This window comes from Symphodus melops (genome assembly GCF_947650265.1).
Source record: "Symphodus melops genome assembly, chromosome: 22".
NCBI lineage: Eukaryota > Metazoa > Chordata > Actinopteri > Labriformes > Labridae > Symphodus > Symphodus melops.
The window spans coordinates 19,423,956-19,445,168 of NC_136712.1; the positions used below are offsets into that span (position 1 = coordinate 19,423,956).

Consider the following 21,213-nt stretch of genomic DNA (forward strand, 5'->3'; position numbering starts at 1 on the left):
GGCTCGGAGCGTCACTTTCTGTAAAGTCCGGTCGGTGTGAATCTGTTACTCCTCTTGTTTGTGGTTAGGCGTGTGAATGCACCGTCAGCACGATGATGGTGCGTTCAATGTCATCAGCCATGTTGGTTGCCAACTCTTCACTGGAACGTGGTCGACTCGGGTGTGACGTCATTCCGAGCGCCGAGGTGAATAGAACGCATCATAAAGCTAACAGGCAGCTAGCATTAATACCAGACTACAGCGCCACCTCTCGGCAGTGGTCACTTAGTGTACTGCAGCAAAAAAAAATCCCTGAACCCCAAAAAGCTTTTTGTCTGCTGAGGTGTTTAAGACACTTTTCAATACGTGTTTCCAAACGATATGATCTCTGCTCTTCGAAGGATGGAATGAAGCTAACGTACCAAGCTTTAAAGATTCTTAAGGAGGAGACGAGTGAATCCATCAAATTCTACGACACACCCAAAACGCTTTGTACAATTCAGAGCGTGTGCAGGAGTTTGACTTGAAATGAGTCATGTGGTTACAGGCTGGGGCGTCCCGTCCCCGGCTCGCTCCTCCCCACGTTTCCCGTCTCTCTTCAGCTGTCCAAAAACAGCCCAAAATAATAACATCCATAAAAAGGTATGGTCTCGCTGTAACGACCTTCGCTGACCTTTAAAACGAAGCAGAGGGACGACTCTTGCTGTTACGATGTTTATAGAAGTTTAACTGCTGTGAAACGTTCCTCACATCAACAAATCAGTTTCATCAGTCAGTGAACAGTTTTAGCTAAAGAAGAACTCGTTACTGATCCGGGACGCAGCTCAAACACGTCCTTACTGATCTGATACTGGCCTCAGTAAGATCCCTTCATTCAGTCTCCGCCTGAGACGCTTCATGTCAGCTGCTGTCTCTTTAAGGCCCGCCTCCTTAGTGATCTCTCCTGTGATTGGCCAGCTCTGTTTGGTGGGCGTCAGGTCTCGCTCAGAGAAACAGGAAACCAGGTCCGAGGATTACACCAACAGCAGAGGTTTAGTTTGTCACACATGTTGATGTGTTAAAGATGAACCAGATGAACACCTTCCTCTTTCTTTTCTCTGTGTTCAGTTTTATTAAAGTGGGTTCTCTCCCAGCTTCTCCTGTCTGCTCCCTTTAGCCTCTCCTGCTGTGGGTGTGTTTTCTTTTGTTCTCCAGAAACTGACGTTACCTGTGAAATGACGACGTGTGTTTTCTTGTACCGCACTTTTGTAAATATACTTTGGAATCAAGCTTTATATCTGCACTCCTCCTCGTGTCTGCCTCTTTATTCCTGTCTTTGACTCAAAGTCACATTTTTCCACTTCCACATGTGATGTAACATATTTATCTCTATATATAGATATGATATTAATCCTATTTGGGCGGGTTGAAGAAGCCTGGAGAACGTCCATCAAAATCACCCAGACATGCAGCAAAGGTCAGAGGTCAGACCCACAGCAGCAGTAACAAGAAATACAGAATTTAGAATTGAGAACCACAAGACTAAGTAAAAAGAATCTGTGTCAAATAAAGACTAAATATTTACCCCCGACCCGCCCCTGATAACTCTGGTTCTGGACCAATGTCCTCAGTATGTCTGATAATCCTCCATCAGCCTCCCTCACAGTCTGCAGCTGCTCTGGCACGTCCACTCATTATTCCAAGTGTGGCCTTTTGATTCATAAAATCCAGCTCTCATCTCTCCGAGTTCTGCTCCACTGAGCACGGTGCAAACATATCAATAACCCCACAGAGGTTGGTTGGGGGGGGGGGGCCTCAGCCGGACCACATTTCACCCATGAGTCATTAAACTCCACCACGGAGCAGAGAGCGCGCGCAGCTGTCTTAATTCAGAAATATTTACAGTGCACGCCGCGGCAGTATCGATCCGTCACTCCGTTCATTCACTTTTTTTTACCTTCCATTCTTTAAATTGGCCTGACCTACGGCTGCAGGAGCGCGCGCTCAGAGGATATAAATACAGGAGGAGGGACCACAGCCGGGATGTTTTCACTGCCTCATCCTCTGGACACTGAAGTCTCAGACTCTCTGGCAACATGAAGGTAAGAACAACGCGCGGGAACAGACATGTTTCTCTGTTAACTTAGATTTGCTCTTCTGTGTTTGTAGTTTCCATGGAGTAAATATAAAATGGGGAAAATGTCAAAAAGCACGAAAGAAAATGCGATCATGACTTCTTCAAAGTGCCGTTCTTCTCCTGGCTTTACGCACAATCTACCTGCTGATGTTCTCTTCTGCATGTACAACATGGATAAACTTTGCATACAAGTTATGAGGGTTCACCAGATATCTAAGGTTCAGGAAAAAGCTTCACGAGGCGCACACTGCGCGTAATTACGCACAGAAATGCACGAGTCTTTCTTTAAAGAGATGATGTTTATGGATTGAAACTTGTAAATTGAAAAGGTCTTTTTTGCTGTGACAGGGTTTGAGGACGATCACAATCACTTATGTACTCACCCTGCTGCTGCTGGCCTCGTTTATCTCTCAGTCGTGGAGCGCACCGAAGGTACACCGGATTGGTTTGGTCCTCTGCTCCACCCGCTGCCTGCAGGAACAGATCTGAACATGTGGCTCAGTTTACATGAAGAGAACTGCTTTTATAACTTTCTTTGTTGCTTTATTTCAGAGTTCTTTCCAGCGGAGGAACTGGACCCCTCAGGCGATGCTCTACCTAAAGGGGACACGTATGTACTCACCTGACTCCCCTGCTCTCTGCGCGCGCGCGCGCGCGCACACACACACACACACACACACACACACACACAGAGAAAGTGTTTAGATTAAGACAGAAATAAACACATTAGATATCATTGCAGAATGCATGAGAGGAGACGGTCCGGTCCAATCAAATCCACCTTCAGATGAAACATTGAAAGCTGTTCAAACTGTGGTACCGTGCATGCTGACGGTTTAATCTATCATGTTTTTATTGTCTCTTAAGTTGTGCTACTTTTAGATCTCCATGTTGTTCAAACTATAAGAAGAGAAACTCTTTTAATTAGCTGTGAAAAAGATAAAGAATATGTGTTATTGTGTTTCCAGTGGTGTAGAATCTGTCAGGTTTAGGATTCTCACAGTTTAAGAAGTTTCCTCCCAAAGTCTTGTTGACAAAGAAGCAGATGCAGTTTTACTTTCCGTCATGTTTGTTGACTTAATTTCTGTCTTAGGTATTTAAAGAAGTTTCATGAAACATAAACTCTGTTTCTGTTCCGTCTGCTTCCAGAGGGGCGCAGATTCATCTCTGAGGACAGAAAAGAAGGAGACGTCTATGACACGCTACACTTAGGTACAGCAAACATCACAAGGTCATGTGCATATTTAAGAAGTACTGTTCATCTTTTGTTTTTAAAAAGAAAAAATGATTCAAATGAAGGTTTAGAGGAAGTTGGCTGTCAGAGACATCTTTCAGTCTGGTGTTTTTATTTCATCTGTGCTCAGACTTTGTTCCCGCCCCACGAGGAGAGTCCGCTTCCTGTCAGGGAGAGATCACATAAGAAATGATCCTCTGTGATTTATCATTCCCCAAACACAGAATGTGAATGTGTCTGAATGGATGAGTTAATACTGATGGACTCGTCACTCTGCAGCACCGTCTGTCGTTGACATGTTTAGTTTTTACCCGCAGTAATCATCTGTTTGGTCCGCAGAGACTCGTAGTCAGAACACAGAGAAGCTGAGCGTGGATCAGGCAGCCACCGTCCTGCTCAACTTCCTGCAGCAGGCCAGGGAGGGAGGTGAGGGCCACACCTGCAACGTCCTACCTTCATGTATTTGTCAATTTTGAAATAAGTGCTGAGCAACATTATTACTATACTTGAATTTCCCCTGGGATCAATAAAGTATCTATTAGAGCTGCTGAGGGCTGAATTCAGAAATAAAGCAGAAATGTTTTTGGGACATTTGCAGAATAAATTTGAAATGTTTCCTTAACACTGTCTGTGTGTGACTCAGGACGGTTTCCTTTCCCTCACGTAGGCGAGGAAAACCCAGAAGAGGTTTATTTCCAGCAGCTGCCGGTGTGGAAGAGAGAATATTTCTGATCATATTTCATGTGTTTGTGAAGCTGTCGGACGGACTGGGTGTAAATATGGGATCTCTGAATATGTTTAAAATGTGATGTTTTAATAAAAAGCTAGAATTCATACCACGACTGATCTTTATTTATTCTGACTTTTATTCTTCCTCTGAAATCAGCAGATTTTTATCATAAACTGTTGGAGGGTTGAAGCTTTTAAAAAATATGCAGCCGATAACTAAAGGTCACATGACCTCCTCTTCTTCAGGTGAAATCAGTGTCCTCGCTCCTCTTCATCATGTGTGTGAAGTGTGTTGTTGTAAATCCACTCTGATCCTGTATTTGATCATGTCTATAAACCCCTCTATTTCAGCCCTGCTCAGAACAGGCTGTTTCTGTGTCTGTAGCTTTAAATATGTAAATGAGCTGTGTCTGACCACGCCCCCTCTCTGGAAGGGCTCGGGTGTACTCGCTGCTTTCTGGCTCCATGTCCTATTGTTTACGGTGAGAAGGCAGACTCAGAGGGCAGAACAAACACCTAGCTGTGGGAGTGTCACCCACCTGGGGGAGGGGCTACTGCCCTTTGTGATGTCATGAAGGGAACATCTCCAAACGGCCTGTTTGAGCAGGCAGAAGACGGAGAGGACGGACTCTTATCATTGGAGGGTTTGGAGACAGAGACACATGTTAGAGGGACATGGAGAAGTGTTTAGCAGAATACGTGACCTTTAACACTTCCACCAGTATGACATCATGGGGTAAACTCAGTGGAGCAGCTGACAGTCAATATTTTACTTGTGTAATTCTCATCAAACAAACGAAGCGCTCAATCGAGCAGTGAAGAGAAAGTGTGATAGTCTCAGCGGTCTCAAAGAACGGAGCCTGACTTCAGCTTTTGTTTTGTGATGGACGCTTTTTAATTATCTCCCAAATCATCAAACTTTGAAGAAAGTTGTTGTAACAGAAAGAGGAAGGAGCAGGAGGTTCCTTTCATCACTTCAGCTTCCCCACTCTCCCGGCTGCTTCTTCTTGCCCTCCGGCACAAACGGAGACTTGATGTTCAGCCTGTCCCTCTCGGCCTCCTCGTCTTCATCGTACGGCTCATGGTCATCCTCCTCGTCGCTGTGGTGGGGGGTCGAATGGACGGAGGCGGAGGGTGACGGGGGCACCGAGTACGGACGAGGATAACGGAAACCATTGCTCTGTGGAGACACAGATGACTGTACGTAAAGCTGCGTCGGCATCTTTAAAGATTTTCGTTTATTTCTAATCAAAAAACCCGAGAGAGATTTCATCGCCTACATGATGCGTTCAGGTGCTGATAAGAAATGGGATAAGAGAGTTCAGACTGTCCCTGCCAGCTCAAATAAATGATCTTCTCTTGCCTTTCTTCCTCTTTGCCTCTGAACTTTCCCCCTTTCCTTCCTTCTCTTATTTTCCTTCCCTTGCTGTGGTTGATTTACTCCTCTCCCTTACTCCCTTTCCTCATATCCCTCCTTCTCCGAGGTCTCATGCTCTGCATCCTCACACTCCACATGACGGTCTGTCAATCCTCTAAATGTTATCCTGTCAATTAAAGGCCGACAGGTGCAGCCTCCTTCACGTGTGGGACATGAGATCAGGTGTTGATGTGAAGCTCACCTTCAGAGGGGCCATGGGGTCCATCTTGAACTTGTCTGGGAAAGCTCTGCTGAGCGTCAGGTGACGAGCGTTGATGTAGAACTGCAGATGACAGAACATGAGTTTATGAACAACACGTGTGAGCGTGCGGCGTGCTGAGCCAACTATCTCAGCGATGATGGTCAACCATCCTTCACTCACCCGTCCCAGGTATCTCCAGTCCAGCAGCTCAGAGAGCCTCTCCGTCCGGTTCCTCTGGATGATCCGCTGACGACGCGACTGCTGGCAGAAACTGAACATGAACTGAGTCAGCTGGTTACACGAGTCGTCCGCCGAACGGAACCGCCGGTCCACGATGTAAATACCTGGGACGGAGGCGGAGTCAGAGGAGGGGAGAACGCCATCAGGATCAAAAGGATTAACTCCTTAAAACAAGTGTGTGTGTGTGCGTGCGTGTGTGTGCGTGTTTGCATGTGTGCATGTGTGTGTGTGCTTGCGTGTGTGTGTGCTTGCGTGTGTGTGTGTGTGCATGTGTGTGTGTGTGTGCGTGTGTGCTTGCATGTGTGTGCGCGTGTGTGTGTGTGTGTGTCCGCACCGTACGCAGCAGGGTCTGACACGTGCTCCTCCATGAAGCAGCCGAAGCCGGACAGGTTGGTGGTCACACTGGGGATGCCCATCACAGTACACTCACCTGCACAGGTGGAGAAAAGGATTCAGTGCTCCTGACTTTGTGTCCAAACGTTCAGGACAGGTGAGACGTTCAGGACAGGTGAGACGTTACCAGGTGTGTATCCCCACGGCTCGTAGTAGGACGGGAACACTCCGAGGTTACAGCCACGGACAAAGTCCTCGTAGTCCATGGGCAGCAGAGGACTGGTGGAGGACAGGAACTCGGGGTGGAAGATGATCTGAGGACAGAGGTGGAGAACAGGTGACGTGCAGAAAGACGAAGGCGTGAGCTCCAGTCACACGCCGGCTCTACCTTGACGCGGTCGCTCCTGGAGTTGAAGAGGCCGATGCGTCTGACGTTGGACAGGATGGGGTCTGTGGCGTCGTCCAGCATGTTGTGAGTGGTCACCGGAGGAAGGGTGTGTCTCTGTCTCCAAACAGGACACAGGTTAGACAGGAAGTGGACTCACAGAATCACTCTGAAGGGACGATCTGGTGACATTTCTAACTGTTGATTAATGAATCGCTGCTTTCGTTCTGATTTGAAGAAATCAATTGACCCTCAGGGAAAATGATTTCCATAATGATTAAATCGATAGGTTGATTGTTTCAGGGTGAAAGACAGATAATGAATGAATCAGAAGAGACGTTAGCTTAACACGGAGCTAATGATAAACGATTAGCGTCTCACTCTTTCATCTCCAGGTCACATGACGAGACGGTTCTTCAACATACTTTAAAAAACAAACGTGCCTGTGAACCTTCAGCTCTCTGATTGGTCCTTTAAGCTGAATCTTTAACTAACTTTGGGAAACGAAGGTACAGAGAGGTTGGAGGGCCGAACATGAGAAACAACACAGAATGAATGTGGACGTTTTTGGCGTCCCATCAGCGAGCAGGTCGATCCATCTCTCCACGCTCGTACAGTCAATACGCCTCACGCTCCGTTTCCCACACCATATTGACGTGGGCATAAATTCCTGTAATTGAAAAGCCGCCTCTGTTTGTGACACGGTGCTGTAACATAGATCACCTGCACGTTGATGGCGCTCTATTGACCGCAGGTCGCCGACGCGGCGGCAGCACATTCCCGTTTCCTGCAGGGGAATCCCCTCCACGCGCTGCAATAACTCCAGCACGCCGTCGCTCATATTGACCCGGCACGCTTAATGACTTCCCCACATTCATAAAACAGCGAGCCGAGCAGATTTATCTTTACACATTGAAACACAGCGACTGAAGTGAGGAGACGCTTCCACCTCCAGACAAGCTGGAGTGGAAGTCAAGGCGTGTTACATGAAAGAGAACAGCAGGGATCAAATCAAAGAGACTGAGACGGTTTGAGTCAGAAATGATCCAAGCTGATATTTGTTCCCCGTTACCATAGAAACACATCTGGTCACCTGCAGTTTGTAAAGTGGGCAGTCGGTCAGTTCGATCGGATTTGGGGAAAAATCTGATTTGAACATCAGTGTGAACAAAGCCTGAGAGCGAGGACTCGAGTCTGCACGGGCTACAGGACTCGAGTCTGCACGGGCTACAGGACTCGAGTCAGCACGGGCTACAGGACTCGAGTCTGCACGGGCTACAGGACTCGAGTCAGGCTACAGGACTCGAGTCAGGCTACAGGACTCGAGTCTGCACGGGCTACAGGACTCGAGTCTGTACGGGCTACAGGACTCGAGTCTGTACGGGCTACAGGACTCGAGTCTGCACGGGCTACAGACACAAGTCAGGCTACAGGACTCGAGTTAGGCTACAGGACTCGAGTCTGCACGGGCTACAGGACTCGAGTCTGCACGGGCTACAGGACTCGAGTCTGCACGGGCTACAGGACTCGAGTCTGCACGGGCTACAGGACTCGAGTCTGCACGGGCTACAGGACTCGAGTCGGGCTACAGGACTCGAGGCTGTACGGGCTACAGGACTCGAGTCTGCACGGGCTACAGGACTCGAGTCAGGCTACAGGACTCGAGGCTGTACGGGCTACAGGACTCGAGTCTGCACGGGCTACAGGACTCGAGTCTGCACGGGCTACAGGACTCGAGTCAGCACGGGCTACAGGACTCGAGTCTGCACGGGCTACAGGACTCGAGTCAGGCTACAGGACTCGAGTCTGCACGGGCTACAGGACTCGAGCCTGCACGGGCTACAGGACTCGAGTCTGCACGGGCTACAGGACTCGAGTCAGGCTACAGGACTCGAGTCTGTACGGGCTACAGGACTCGAGTCTGCACGGGTTACAGGACTCGAGTCTGCACGGGCTACAGGACTCGAGTCAGGCTACAGGACTCGAGTCAGGCTACAGGACTCGAGTCTGCACGGGCTACAGGACTCGAGTCAGCACGGGCTACAGGACTCGAGTCTGCACGGGCTACAGGACTCGAGTCAGGCTACAGGACTCGAGTCAGGCTACAGGACTCGAGTCTGCACGGGCTACAGGACTCGAGTCTGTACGGGCTACAGGACTCGAGTCTGTACGGGCTACAGGACTCGAGTCTGCACGGGCTACAGACACAAGTCAGGCTACAGGACTCGAGTTAGGCTACAGGACTCGAGTCTGCACGGGCTACAGGACTCGAGTCTGCACGGGCTACAGGACTCGAGTCTGCACGGGCTACAGGACTCGAGTCTGCACGGGCTACAGGACTCGAGTCTGCACGGGCTACAGGACTCGAGTCGGGCTACAGGACTCGAGGCTGTACGGGCTACAGGACTCGAGTCTGCACGGGCTACAGGACTCGAGTCAGGCTACAGGACTCGAGGCTGTACGGGCTACAGGACTCGAGTCTGCACGGGCTACAGGACTCGAGTCTGCACGGGCTACAGGACTCGAGTCAGCACGGGCTACAGGACTCGAGTCTGCACGGGCTACAGGACTCGAGTCAGGCTACAGGACTCGAGTCTGCACGGGCTACAGGACTCGAGCCTGCACGGGCTACAGGACTCGAGTCTGCACGGGCTACAGGACTCGAGTCAGGCTACAGGACTCGAGTCTGTACGGGCTACAGGACTCGAGTCTGCACGGGTTACAGGACTCGAGTCTGCACGGGTTACAGGACTCGAGTCAGGCTACAGGACTCGAGTCTGCACAGGCTACAGGACTCGAGTCTGCACGGGTTACAGGACTCGAGTCTGCACGGGCTACAGGACTCGAGTCTGTACGGGCTACAGGACTCGAGTCTGTACGGGCTACAGACTCGAGTCAGGCTACAGGACTCGAGTCTGCACGGGCTACAGGACTCGAGTCAAGCTACAGGACTCGAGTCAGGCAACAGGACTCGAGTCTGCACGGGCTACAGGACTCGAGTCTGTACGGGCTACAGGACTCGAGTCTGTACGGGCTACAGACACAAGTCAGGCTACAGGACTCGAGTTAGGCTACAGGACTCGAGTCTGTACGGGCTACAGGACTCGAGTCTGTACGGGCTACAGGACTCGAGTTAGGCTACAGGACTCGAGTCTGCACGGGCTACAGGACTCGAGTCAGGCAACAGGACTCGAGTCTGCACGGGCTACAGGTCCTGAAGACTTGAAGGTGACTTGTGCGTACCTGTGTGGCGTAGATGGCTCTCTTCATGATGGTGAAGTCGTCTCTGTCCAGGATGGAGTTCATGTCCGGGATGTCTCCTCTGAGGACCAAACACAGCATGTGAGACGTGGACACGTCATCAGGAGCTCCAGAGGTGTGAAACAGTCCGGACTTACTTTAACAGAGCTTCGTACAGGTTTTTACCAAACTTCTCCTTCACCGAGTGAGCCGTGTCCCTGAGAGAGGAAAACACTCCTTCAGACTCTGATGTGCACGTGGCGCCTGCAGGTCGAGCGCAGAGCAGACGTCATGTGATCACACTCACCACAGCTGTTTGCGCACCGCCTGTCCTTTCAGCGACTCCACGTTGAAGTTGTTGGTTTTCGCAGGCATGATGAAGAAAACCACGACCGTCACGTCGTTTCTGTGGACCTGAGGACGGAGCGAGGATCGAGTTCAGCAACGCTGTGAGTCCTGAAGAAAGAATGCGTCTGCCCCCCCCCCCAATGATCTGGACTTTGGGGTGTGGACCATACATCGTATCATGGACCAACCTCCATCTTTATAAGGTCATCTCTAAGATGGCCGTCTGTAGGTTGAATCCTGTTTTGAGGTGTGTAGCATGTGTAACATGCAGCAGGTCAGAAGGCTCACCCGCAGCAGGTAGTTGAGTCTGGACAGTGATTCCAGGAAGATGTCCGCTCCTTTGTTGGAGAACTCGTAGCGTCCGGCGATGAAGAAGAAGAGCGTTTTCTCCAGTTTGAAGTCCAGGTGGCTGCAGAGAGAGGAGGAGAATACGAGTCAGGAAATATTCTACTAAAGACCCTTCACGTGCGTCTGCCATGAATCCAACCCACCCGTAGAAGTGACCTCTCACAAACTCCTGGATGCGAGCCTTGCTGGTGGCGTGCAGGTTCTGAAACTCGTGCATCGCCGAGAACTTCTTCACATTCAGACCGTTCGGCGTCACCACGTCTGTAATCATAAAACAGAAGGTAGAAGGCTTCAAACAGGAAGTGTAAGAGTTGCGAGGTCGCTGCATGGCGTGCATTAAAGCGTGCAGAAAACTCTTCAGCTCAAGACTCAATGTCACTTTAGGCAGCCAATCAAATCCAGTGTTTATCCCCGCCCCTCGCTGAGGAGCTCACCCATCATGTGAGCTCGACATTCACACCATGTGGTCGTCCGTGTGCACGCACGCCGCCGCTCCACACACAGCAGACGATATGATAGCTGCTGGTGTGTTTGTGTGATTGGCTGCTGTTTGCATATTCAGCTCTGACCTGACGCTTTGCATTGTGGGAAACAGGGGACTGAGGATCTCCCTTTAGTTCTCATGTTGGACCAATCAGGACGAAGCGCTCGATCAGACAGATGTTTAGAAAACATCCGTCTGATGTGAGTTTGAGGGTGTAACGGTGAAAAGTGTCCCCACCTGGCATCCTGTGCAGCATCTGATGAGCTTCCACCGCCGTGATCTGAGAGACCGTGGTGAAGACGTGAGCGCAGTGGACCGCCGCTCGCTCCAGACAGTAACGATGGTAGATCTGCCTCTCACCCGCCTCCTTATCCACGTCGAACTGTGAGAGAGAGAGAGAGAGAGAGAGAGAGAGAGAGAGAGAGAGAGAGAGAGAGAGAGAGAGAGAGAGAGAGAGAGAGAGAGAGAGAGAGAGAGAGAGAGAGAGAGAGAGAGTCCAGCTTGTTTCTACAAAAAGTTCCTTTGATTCATCGTAATAGACTAGTATAGTAATGATGTATTTTTATAGGCCAACCCGAAAGAAATGGTGCCGGTGGTTCCTACGTAAATTTGTCTATGGGATTTTTGCTTTGGATTTTGGATCATTGCAGAAAATAATCTGTGTGTCAAACACACGTTTCTGATGTGTAGCTGTTTTGGTCAGCGGGCTAATCTCTAAACCACAGTCGGTTTATTATAACGCCACGACTGTTAACCACGGTCGGTTTATTATAACGCCACGACTGTTATGCTTTATCTATCTAATCAGCAGCTTAACAAGCTAGCTAAACGTTTAGTTCATCTGATAATCTTTACAGATGAACATCATTTATATGAAGTTTAAAGAGTTAATGCAGCCCAGAGAAGTAAAAAGCTAACGCTATGCTACAAGCTAACTACAAGTTGGGTCTTAGCTAACATAGTTTATCGTCTCGCAAAACATAACCACAGACCTTATTTCAGTCCAAACACAGTTAGGAACCCACGGAGCTAACATGCTAACTCACTTCCTGGTTTTAGGACTCAAAACTACACCAGTCTATAGAGTCAGACTGTGTGTGTGTGTGTGTGTGTGTGTGTGTGTGTGTGTGTGTGTGTGTGTGTGTGTGTGTGTGTGTGTGTGTGTGTGTGTGTGTGTGTGTGTGTGTGTGTGTGTGTGTGTGTGTGTGTGTGTGTGTGTGTGTGTGTGTGTGTGTGTGTGTGTGTGTGTGTGTCAGTTCATTAATGTGAAGATGAATACTGATGTGATTGTATCGATGAAACAGACGAAGTTCTTCTGCAGGTTACAAACAGCTGCTCCGTCAGTGGCCTTTAGCTGCACGCTGACCTTTAGCGTGTGAGCAGCAGAGCCAATTACACACAACACACTGACCTCTGCACACACAACACAACAGCACTAATGATGCCTAAGTGGATGTAAAGACGGCCATGATCAGGAAACAGAAATGTGAGCGTGTTGAGAAGTGAAGGTCGCTCGTGTTTCTGTCATTATTTATCGGTTTATATTATGGATGAGAAACATGCTCAGCTTCCTCCCACTCTGCGTTCACTTCTACTTCTCTTCCTGTCTGAGCTCACCTTGCCCAGGTTGTTGTAGAAGTCGGCGTTCCCGGCACACAGGTATCGTCCCAGCAGCGTGGCGTGCGTGGTGAAGATGGTGGCCATGGGGATCTTGCGGGAGCGAGAGAGAATGAGGCCTGGACCCGCCTGCCACTCGTGGAAATGAGCGATGACATTGGGTGTGTCTCCCAGCTGGTCCGTCAGCTGAACAACAGAGTTTAGAAAAGTCACATCAGTAACCGTCTCAGAGCCTCGGACATTACCTGTGACCGTTAACAAGACGCCACGACCTCTTTGAAGAACCAGGCGATCAGGGAGCCCAGGATGAGCGCGTCGTTGGCCTCTCGGTCCTCGTAGGGGAGGCCGATTTTGCAGGTCTGCCACAGGTCCCCCTTCCAGCGGTCCAGGTTCCAGGCTGCAGAGCCCACGTCGAACAGGATCACGTAGGGACTGCCCTCGATCAGCCAGCGGCCGAAGTGGACCTGCGGCGTGACGGACACGTTTAGAAAGCAGGGATCTGATCGACATGAAGACACGCAGCGAGAGAGTCTCTGCACGCTCTGGAATAACTGCCAACACGTTCAGTAGATCCACACCTAAAGACTACACAGGCTTCTTCACATATTAAGACTGTTCATTTCTCTGCAGCCCAGCAGGGTTTGTGTTTCAGTGTCCTCTGGGCTGAAATGACCTGAGAGACAGGAAGCTGCAGGACTGAGACCAGCTTGCTCGTCTTCCTGAGCTTCCTGTCTCTCTGCAAATTCACTTATCTCTCTCCTTTAAACCGGTTCTAGAGATTTAAGGATTCTGCTCCTGCTGCCTTATAAATTTACTTTTCTTTAACAGTAAAAAGGTCTTTGTTCTCTCAACGTTCCCGAGAAGGGATCCAGGTCCAGGTCTCATAGGGGGGTCAGAGTAAATCAGACCAGAGAAGAATATCAAACCCAAACATGAAGTCACCATCACTGTGTTCTGCTTCTCTGGAAGAGGAGCGCCATCTAGTGGCCAGTGTGTGTTGGTGATTTCCTGTTTGTTGTACTTTCTTATAAACTCATCAGAAGTGACTCAAAGTGTCTCACAGACATGAAGAACAACATCTCTGCGTCTGTGATTCAAACATGGAGCCGATGGAGTTCAGTCTCTCACCTGGCAGCCGTTGTTGATGAGCGCGTCCATGGCCTTCCTGATGGCGGGGTACGGCGGCTCGCAGCCCTCCACCTGCGTCTTGAAGTTGTGATCGAAGTACGGCCCCATCATGAAGTAGTTCTCCCCCCACTCGTCCACCGTGATCTTCGCTTTGGTCTGAATCACCGTGTAAATCCCTCCGACTGCAGGGACAGAGCTCGACTTCACCATCAGCAGGAAGACTCATTACAGCCCAGGACAAGCTCACACATCATATACAGTAAAGGGGGGGGGGCTTCATTAAAAGGACCAATCAGAGAGCTGCTCTCCTCCTGTGTGATCATGAAGGAAACATGCTGTGTTGAAGCTTCTCTGACAACAATGCAGCAGCCAGTATGTCCTCCTTCTAACTTTAGATTCTGCTCCTGAATGCTCTGGATCTGATTGGACCAGAGAAGGTAGGCGGGGCTTTGAAGGCCGTTTTGGACGCCCCTGGGTTTGCCAGATATGAGAGCAGTTATCAGGTGAACAGGTGTTGCAGCGATGGAAGCGGGCAGTGGAACTGCTTCAGATAGAAGTGATTGTACCCGAGCTAAAAAGCCTCTGCATGTTTCTAATAAGCTCCAGCAGCAGAAAGCTGCTCAAACTAGGATCAATGTTGGAGATGAAACATGGAGAGAGGTTAGAACGCAGAAAGCTTTACAGACCCATGCAGAGCTGGCTAAACGCTGAAGCTACAGTGTCCACCACATGCAGAGCTGGCTAAACACTGAAGCTACAGTGTTCACCACATGCAGAGCTGGCTAAACACTGAAGCTACAGTGTCCACCACATGCAGAGCTGGCTAAACACTGAAGCTACAGTGTCCACCACATGCAGAGCTGGCTAAACACTGAAGCTACAGTGTCCACCTCATGCAGAGCTGGCTAAACACTGAAGCTACAGTGTCCACCGCATGCAGAGCTGGCTAAACACTGAAGCTACAGTGTCCACCACATGCAGAGCTGGCTAAACACTGAAGCTACAGTGTTCACCACATGCAGAGCTGGCTAAACACTGAAGCTACAGTGTCCACCACATGCAGAGCTGGCTAAACACTGAAGCTACAGTGTCCACCACATGCAGAGCTGGCTAAACACTGAAGCTACAGTGTCCACCACATGCAGAGCTGGCTAAACACTGAAGCTACAGTGTCCACCGCATGCAGAGCTGGCTAAACACTGAAGCTACAGTGTCCACCACATGCAGAGCTGGCTAAACACTGAAGCTACAGTGTTCACCACATGCAGAGCTGGCTAAACACTGAAGCTACAGTGTCCACCACATGCAGAGCTGGCTAAACACTGAAGCTACAGTGTCCACCACATGCAGAGCTGGCTAAACACTGAAGCTACAGTGTCCACCGCATGCAGAGCTGGCTAAACACTGAAGCTACAGTGTCCACCGCATGCAGAGCTGGCTAAACACTGAAGCTACAGTGTCCACCACATGCAGAGCTGGCTAAACACTGAAGCTACAGTGTTCACCACATGCAGAGCTGGCTAAACACTGAAGCTACAGTGTCCACCACATGCAGAGCTGGCTAAACACTGAAGCTACAGTGTCCACCACATGCAGAGCTGGCTAAACACTGAAGCTACAGTGTCCACCACATGCAGAGCTGGCTAAACACTGAAGCTACAGTGTCCACCGCATGCAGAGCTGGCTAAACACTGAAGCTACAGTGTCCACCACATGCAGAGCTGGCTAAACACTGAAGCTACAGTGTTCACCACATGCAGAGCTGGCTAAACACTGAAGCTACAGTGTCCACCACATGCAGAGCTGGCTAAACACTGAAGCTACAGTGTCCACCACATGCAGAGCTGGCTAAACACTGAAGCTACAGTGTCCACCGCATGCAGAGCTGGCTAAACACTGAAGCTACAGTGTCCACCACATGCAGAGCTGGCTAAACACTGAAGCTACAGTGTCCACCACATGCAGAGCTGGCTAAACACTGAAGCTACAGTGGCCACCACATGCTGAGCTGGCTAAACACTGAAGCTACAGTGTCCACCACATGCTGAGCTGGCTAAACACTGAAGCTACAGTGTCCACCACATGCAGAGCTGGCTAAACACTGAAGCTACAGTGTCCACCACATGCAGAGCTGGCTAAACACTGAAGCTACAGTGTCCACCACATGCAGAGCTGGCTAAACACTGAAGCTACAGTGTCCACCACATGCTGACCTGTGTGAGAGGAGGGGGGAGACAGCTCTCTGTGATGATTAGAGTTTAGCCTGCAGTACATATTTTAAACACCAGGGGGCAGAGTGACGGACTGCTCCTTTAATAAAAACTTTATTTTGAATCTTCCTTCCTGTTGATACCCAAACAAACAAACCAAAGTCCAAACACGTGGCTCAGTTTCCCTTTTTGTCAAAGACAAATAAAGACATGACGGTGCGGGGAGCGGGTGAGCTCACGCTGACGTCTGAGCTGCATCAGAGACGAGCTGTTATATAAGACGACGCAGAACGACCGATAACCTCTGACCTGTTGGAAAACAACGAGAGGCTGCACAGAAACACTGTTTATACTCCAACTGTGTCCGCACCTTTGTCCTGCTGTTAAATATTCAGCCAGCTGTGGCCTGTTTGGTTCCTCCTGACGGCTGAGACGGCGTGCAGGAGCCCCACAACACATGTGACCTTTGTGCAGTCATCACATTGGTTGTTCCTCAGCAGCAACAACGTCATCATCGGTTAACCTCCCAAAATGTCCGACTGAAGAAGACTGGACATGGCAGGAAACTAACACACGCACGTTTACATTCTGATTGAAGTATTCACTGAACATGTGACGTTTCATCGAGATGTACTTGAACACATCACGGTATGAGAAATACGTCCTCGCTAAAGGAACAATCAGGGCTCGAGTGACAGATGAGCAGACACTCCACGCTGAGCTTTAGAGGGAGTTTTATCAAGAACAAGGCCGACGTGTTTTTAAACCACGGGCAGAGAAAACAGGGAAGACCCTCTGCCCCCCCGACCCCCCCGGTCTGAAGTCTGAGAGCTGCAGAATGACGACTCGCGTTGTTTCTCATCACCTTGATATTTCTACATATGTCTGTGTTCATCATCATGCAGCATCAGGAGGCTCAATCAACCAGAGCATGTCGCAACTTCAGTGGCGTTTAATGTTTAGCTCCTCGGAGCACGCGGCTCCATGTTTGCTCCCTCAGAGAGGCGACTTCACACTGTTCAAACAGTTTATGGTTCAGTTGGACAAAATGAATCTGAGACATCTTCATTCAAACGGTGCTGCAGTCAATAACAGGAAGGCTGACTCTGAGGATCCTCTTTCTACTCAATGTGTTCAAAGAGGAAGCATGGGTACCTTTGTTGGTGACCTCCCAGGCCACCTCGAACAGCAGCAGGTCCTCCACAGGCAGCTCGTCCTCCTCCCAGGACGGCAGCAGCCCGCTCAGGGACGTCATGGACAGGGAGCGAGACAGCGGCATCTCACAGCGTCTGGAGGTCCCGACAGAAAGCAGCTGGACGCAGAAAGTGTGGAACCTGATCGTTCAGACGTCGAGGATGAGATAGACCTCCTAACACTACAGGAGGAGATAAAAGAGAGGGGGCAATGAGCTGCAACCCGCCTGCTGAGGGTGACCTGCAACCAGCAGGAGGGGACGTTTACCTCACTCACACACACACACACACACACACACACACACACACACACGTCAGGGTTAAAGGTCGGCTGGAGTTGTGTGTGATGAACTCGGTGGGATTGTGAAATGTTGATGAATGAAAGCAGGTCTGCACACGAGGACGAAGTCCACTCACATTTATTCATCAAGAAGATTCAACAGCAGCATGCAGGAGTTCACCACGACTTCATGAATCACAACCCAATAAAGACTTCCACACGGCTCAAACACTCAAACACAAGCTGAGGCAAAGGGGGCGGGGCTTGATGGAAGTTTAGGGTCTTTGACTGCAAAGGCACGATCTGGAGGTGAGCGCCAGGTCCCGTGTCAGACGATCTGAGGGGCCCATGAAGTGTTCTGTGCAGGGGGGGCCAGCCTTTCAGGGCTCCCTCGTCCTGGACCCAGTCAGCAGCCAGACTGCATTGTTCTGGACCGGCGGGACAGGGACGACTGGATCGTCCATGAGGAAGTCGAGTTATGAAGCCGGGAGGAGGCTAAGTCAGTGACGAAGAGGAGGGTTACACTGTTTATAAAGCCAGGATCGAAAAGAACTTCAGCACCAAAGTAAGCAACCAAAAGTCGACCCGAGCAACAAAACCAATATGTGTCGACAACTTTGTCTGTGCTTCTTTAAAAAGCTCAAACTCGTGTTTGAGAAACGTCTTTGACGCTGAGCTGAAGAGACAGACGAGGGACAAGCAGCACAAAGAGACACAATCACTTCTGTGTTTGTGACAGGTTTGGCTCAGTGGCGCCCTCTGGCTGTGACAGAGATGAGAGGCAACAGGGCGTCAGAGGAGAAGCATGGTTACCATGGACACCAACAGTATAACAGGGTGGTTGGGTTGCTTAGCAACACTCTGGTTTCAGTTAAAGGAAGGGAACAGTGGTCAGAGGCTCTGCTTGTTAACAGGCAGGGCAGGTAACTGCTCGGGGCCCCGGGCCAGTAGGGGCCCCCCCAACGACCGACCAACTTTAAATCACAGCATCACCTCAGATGTGTAGAGGAGAGGAGGAAACCTCCCTGATTGGCCCGTCTGACAGCACTCACTGTCAGCGCCCTGCTCAGTGTCACCTGCATTACTGCTGTGACAATAATACTGGACGCTGGGTGGAGGGGCCCTCCTGGGGCCCCTACAGACCCGAGAGCTCAAAAAGAATCTGTTGTTGATTTTGACCTTTGCTCATTATTAAAAGTCCAATCACACGAGGCGTTGTTCAGGAAATCAGCTCTGCTGAGAGCCAATCACAGCAGAGCTGATACTCAGGATGACATCATGATCATCAAACCGGGTCATGACTCACTGAGCTCATTTCAGCCAGTTAGACGCGAGACCAAAGTTTCATTTTTGACATGTTGTTGTTGTTGTTGTTGTTGTTGTGTAAAACATGACGAACAGCAGATGGATGTCGACATGTGAGTTACAGCTAACATGCTAACATGCTAACATGATACTGAACCATGTGAGCATGTTCTCCTCTCTTCTTAAGCTTCAGGCTCCCGTCCTCTAAACATCATCATGTCCTTCAGCTGCAGACACACCTGTGCATCTGCGTCTGTGACCAATCAGAGGCCTGATCCGTGTGTTTACACGCCGTGTTGGCTCGCTCACTTATCTGCTTTTTACCTTTTCATTACCATCACCAACATGCTCTCACATGTTAGCCCACACATCCCGTTTCCCAGAAGAGCCCATCATGAATGATGCATTTTTCCAAACGCTCCGCAATTTAGAGGCAGGCGGACGTGATTGGCTGAGAGCAGCAGGAGCACGAGGTCACCTGGTGGAAATATAAAACAGGTGAACGAGCGCATGCACTTTAATTCTCACACTGAGAGGGACGAAGACTTTTTTAAAAATCCGACATGAGGCTGGCGGCTCTGGTGTTGGTCTGCGGGCTCATCGTGGGTCAGGACGGACGAGGAGCGGCTCTGCAGGGCGCCGCCTCTGTGCAGAGGACGCCTGACGCAGGTAGGTGGAAGATCACTACACATTTAACTCTTTAGATATTCTTCTTTTTTTAAAAGGCACACGTTGGGTCTTTTGAGGACCTTAGTTCAGAGACAGGACGGACGAGTGAGAAACAGGAGAGAGAGATGAAATGTGGGAGAGGAGCCACCGTACACGGAGCGTGTGCAGTAACCCTGGTCCGAGGAGCTCAGGGACCTGCTGGTCTCATGACCATGCACGCCTCTTAAAAGACACGAGGACGAGTGTGAGAGCGTTGAGACGGTTTAATCAGCAGAAGCTTCTAGACGTGTCCAAAGTGTCTCACTGAATCCAGAGGACGTTTGTCAGGGTTGAGAAACAGAGACGCGTGTTTAATGCACGCTCCTGTACGGAGGCTGGAGAGCGCCGAGCGGGCGGCTTGACTTCAAATACGACCTTTGGCTTGTTTCCTGCATGTCATCGCCTCACCCTGACTCCGCCCACTGACCTGCTGTCCAGTAATAAAGTACATGTTCTTCTTCTTGATGGAGGGTTTCTATTTGACCGAGTGTAAAATCTCAAATGCATCATTACATCATCAATGCAGTGTGTGTGTGTGTGTGTGTGTGTGTGTGTGTGTGTGTGTGTGTGTGTGTGTGTGTGTGTGTGTGTGTGTGTGTGTGAGAGACACGGTCTTTCCAGTTAACGATCACAGTTCACTCCTACCTCCGCTCTTTTTTAAAATAAATTTACATTTTGTATTTAAATTTGTTGACACTTTATTATTTTGTCTAATTTTAGACCTGCTCCGTCTTTCTTTTACTTCTGTGACTTTGACTTGAGACAAATAAAGTGTTTTAAATGTAATTATTAAAAACAGGAAACAGGAGTATCGTTCATGTCCAGGGTTTGAGTGCTTTATATTTCTTTAGTCGGTGAAAACATCTAGACTGTCTGATTCTATGAGGAGTCAGGACTTTAATCTTTCTCAACACAGAGCGTCCTCCTCTCCTCTGAGATCTGTCCCACACTGGTCCTTTGTCTGGCCCCTCATGGACCAGGACAGAGTCCCCCTCATGGACCAGGACAGAGTCCCCTGAATGGAGCTTTGTATTCTTAATAAAAGGAACATGGTCCTGATTAGAAATCTTCATGTTCATATTTAACAGAATAAACATCCAACAGTCAGACACACAACTTAAAGACCAATAAAGAGAACGCTCTGATAGATAAATGTGAGGGCCGTGGCTCAGTGGGTCTCAACTGAAAGGTCGAGGGTTCGATCCCCAGCTCCTGCACATTTCCCATGTGTGTTTGGGTAAGGCACTAAACCGGCCTGTGTGTCTCCCAGGTGTTCTCACCTTGTCTCATGTTGTCTCCGGTGTCCTCCTCAGGTTCAGTCCTCTCCGCTCTCAGCAGGAGATCCAGCGGAGAGTTTCCGGGGGAGGACCCGAGCACGTGCTTCTCTCTGCGGGAGAACGAGGAGCAGCGACAGCTCCTCTGCAACGACCGGAGGAGCAAGTTCAACTTCAACCCGTTCGGCCTCCGCTTCGGGAAACGCTACAACGGCTTCGTTTACCGGAGAGCCGCGCAGCGAGCTCGGACCAACAAGTTCACGCCGCTATCTCTCTTCACGCGAGAACTGGAGGTGCCCACCTGAGACTAATTAGTGCACTTAGCTGAGGACAGGTGGTCTGCTGGAAAAGGCCTTCCTACTGCTGATAATGTGACGCTTCTGTGAATAAAACTTTTTGTACTCACATGTTGCCTCCAGAGGAATCATTGAAAAAACTATCTA

At 49.8% G+C, this 21,213-nt stretch overlaps 3 protein-coding genes across 4 annotated transcripts; 2 read left to right on the forward strand and 1 right to left on the reverse strand.

Moving 5' to 3' along the window:
* The first annotated feature begins 1,996 nt into the window (after positions 1–1,996).
* spx (spexin hormone) lies at positions 1,997–4,163 on the forward strand. Of its 2 annotated transcripts, XM_079335527.1 has the most exons (6): positions 1,997–2,060; positions 2,444–2,527; positions 2,648–2,705; positions 3,245–3,307; positions 3,669–3,755; positions 3,997–4,163. In XM_079335527.1, the coding sequence occupies exons 1-6, from the start codon at positions 2,055–2,057 to the stop codon at positions 4,059–4,061; spliced, it is 363 nt and encodes a 120-aa protein (XP_079191653.1). In that variant the 5' UTR covers positions 1,997–2,054; the 3' UTR covers positions 4,062–4,163. The 2 variants fall into 2 exon arrangements, with proteins under 2 accessions (XP_079191653.1, XP_079191654.1); XM_079335528.1 differs by lacking the exon at positions 3,245–3,307.
* A 766-nt stretch (positions 4,164–4,929) lies between these two features.
* On the reverse strand, positions 4,930–20,868 carry gys2 (glycogen synthase 2). Its single transcript, XM_079335048.1, has 17 exons — positions 20,777–20,868; positions 17,166–17,385; positions 13,801–13,982; positions 12,945–13,136; positions 12,673–12,858; positions 11,293–11,437; positions 10,715–10,832; positions 10,512–10,632; positions 10,183–10,289; positions 10,034–10,093; positions 9,879–9,957; positions 6,639–6,752; positions 6,438–6,564; positions 6,252–6,347; positions 5,858–6,021; positions 5,678–5,758; positions 4,930–5,238 (listed from the first exon to the last, which is right to left on the reverse strand). The coding sequence occupies exons 2-17, from the start codon at positions 17,287–17,289 to the stop codon at positions 5,035–5,037; spliced, it is 2,100 nt and encodes a 699-aa protein (XP_079191174.1). The 5' UTR covers positions 17,290–17,385; positions 20,777–20,868; the 3' UTR covers positions 4,930–5,034.
* Positions 19,330–21,182, forward strand: kiss2 (kisspeptin 2). The gene is made up of 2 exons (XM_079335525.1): positions 19,330–19,474; positions 20,767–21,182. Exons 1-2 carry the CDS (start codon positions 19,352–19,354, stop codon positions 21,073–21,075), a joined length of 432 nt encoding a protein of 143 aa, XP_079191651.1. The 5' UTR covers positions 19,330–19,351; the 3' UTR covers positions 21,076–21,182.
* The last annotated feature ends 31 nt before the right edge of the window (positions 21,183–21,213 follow it).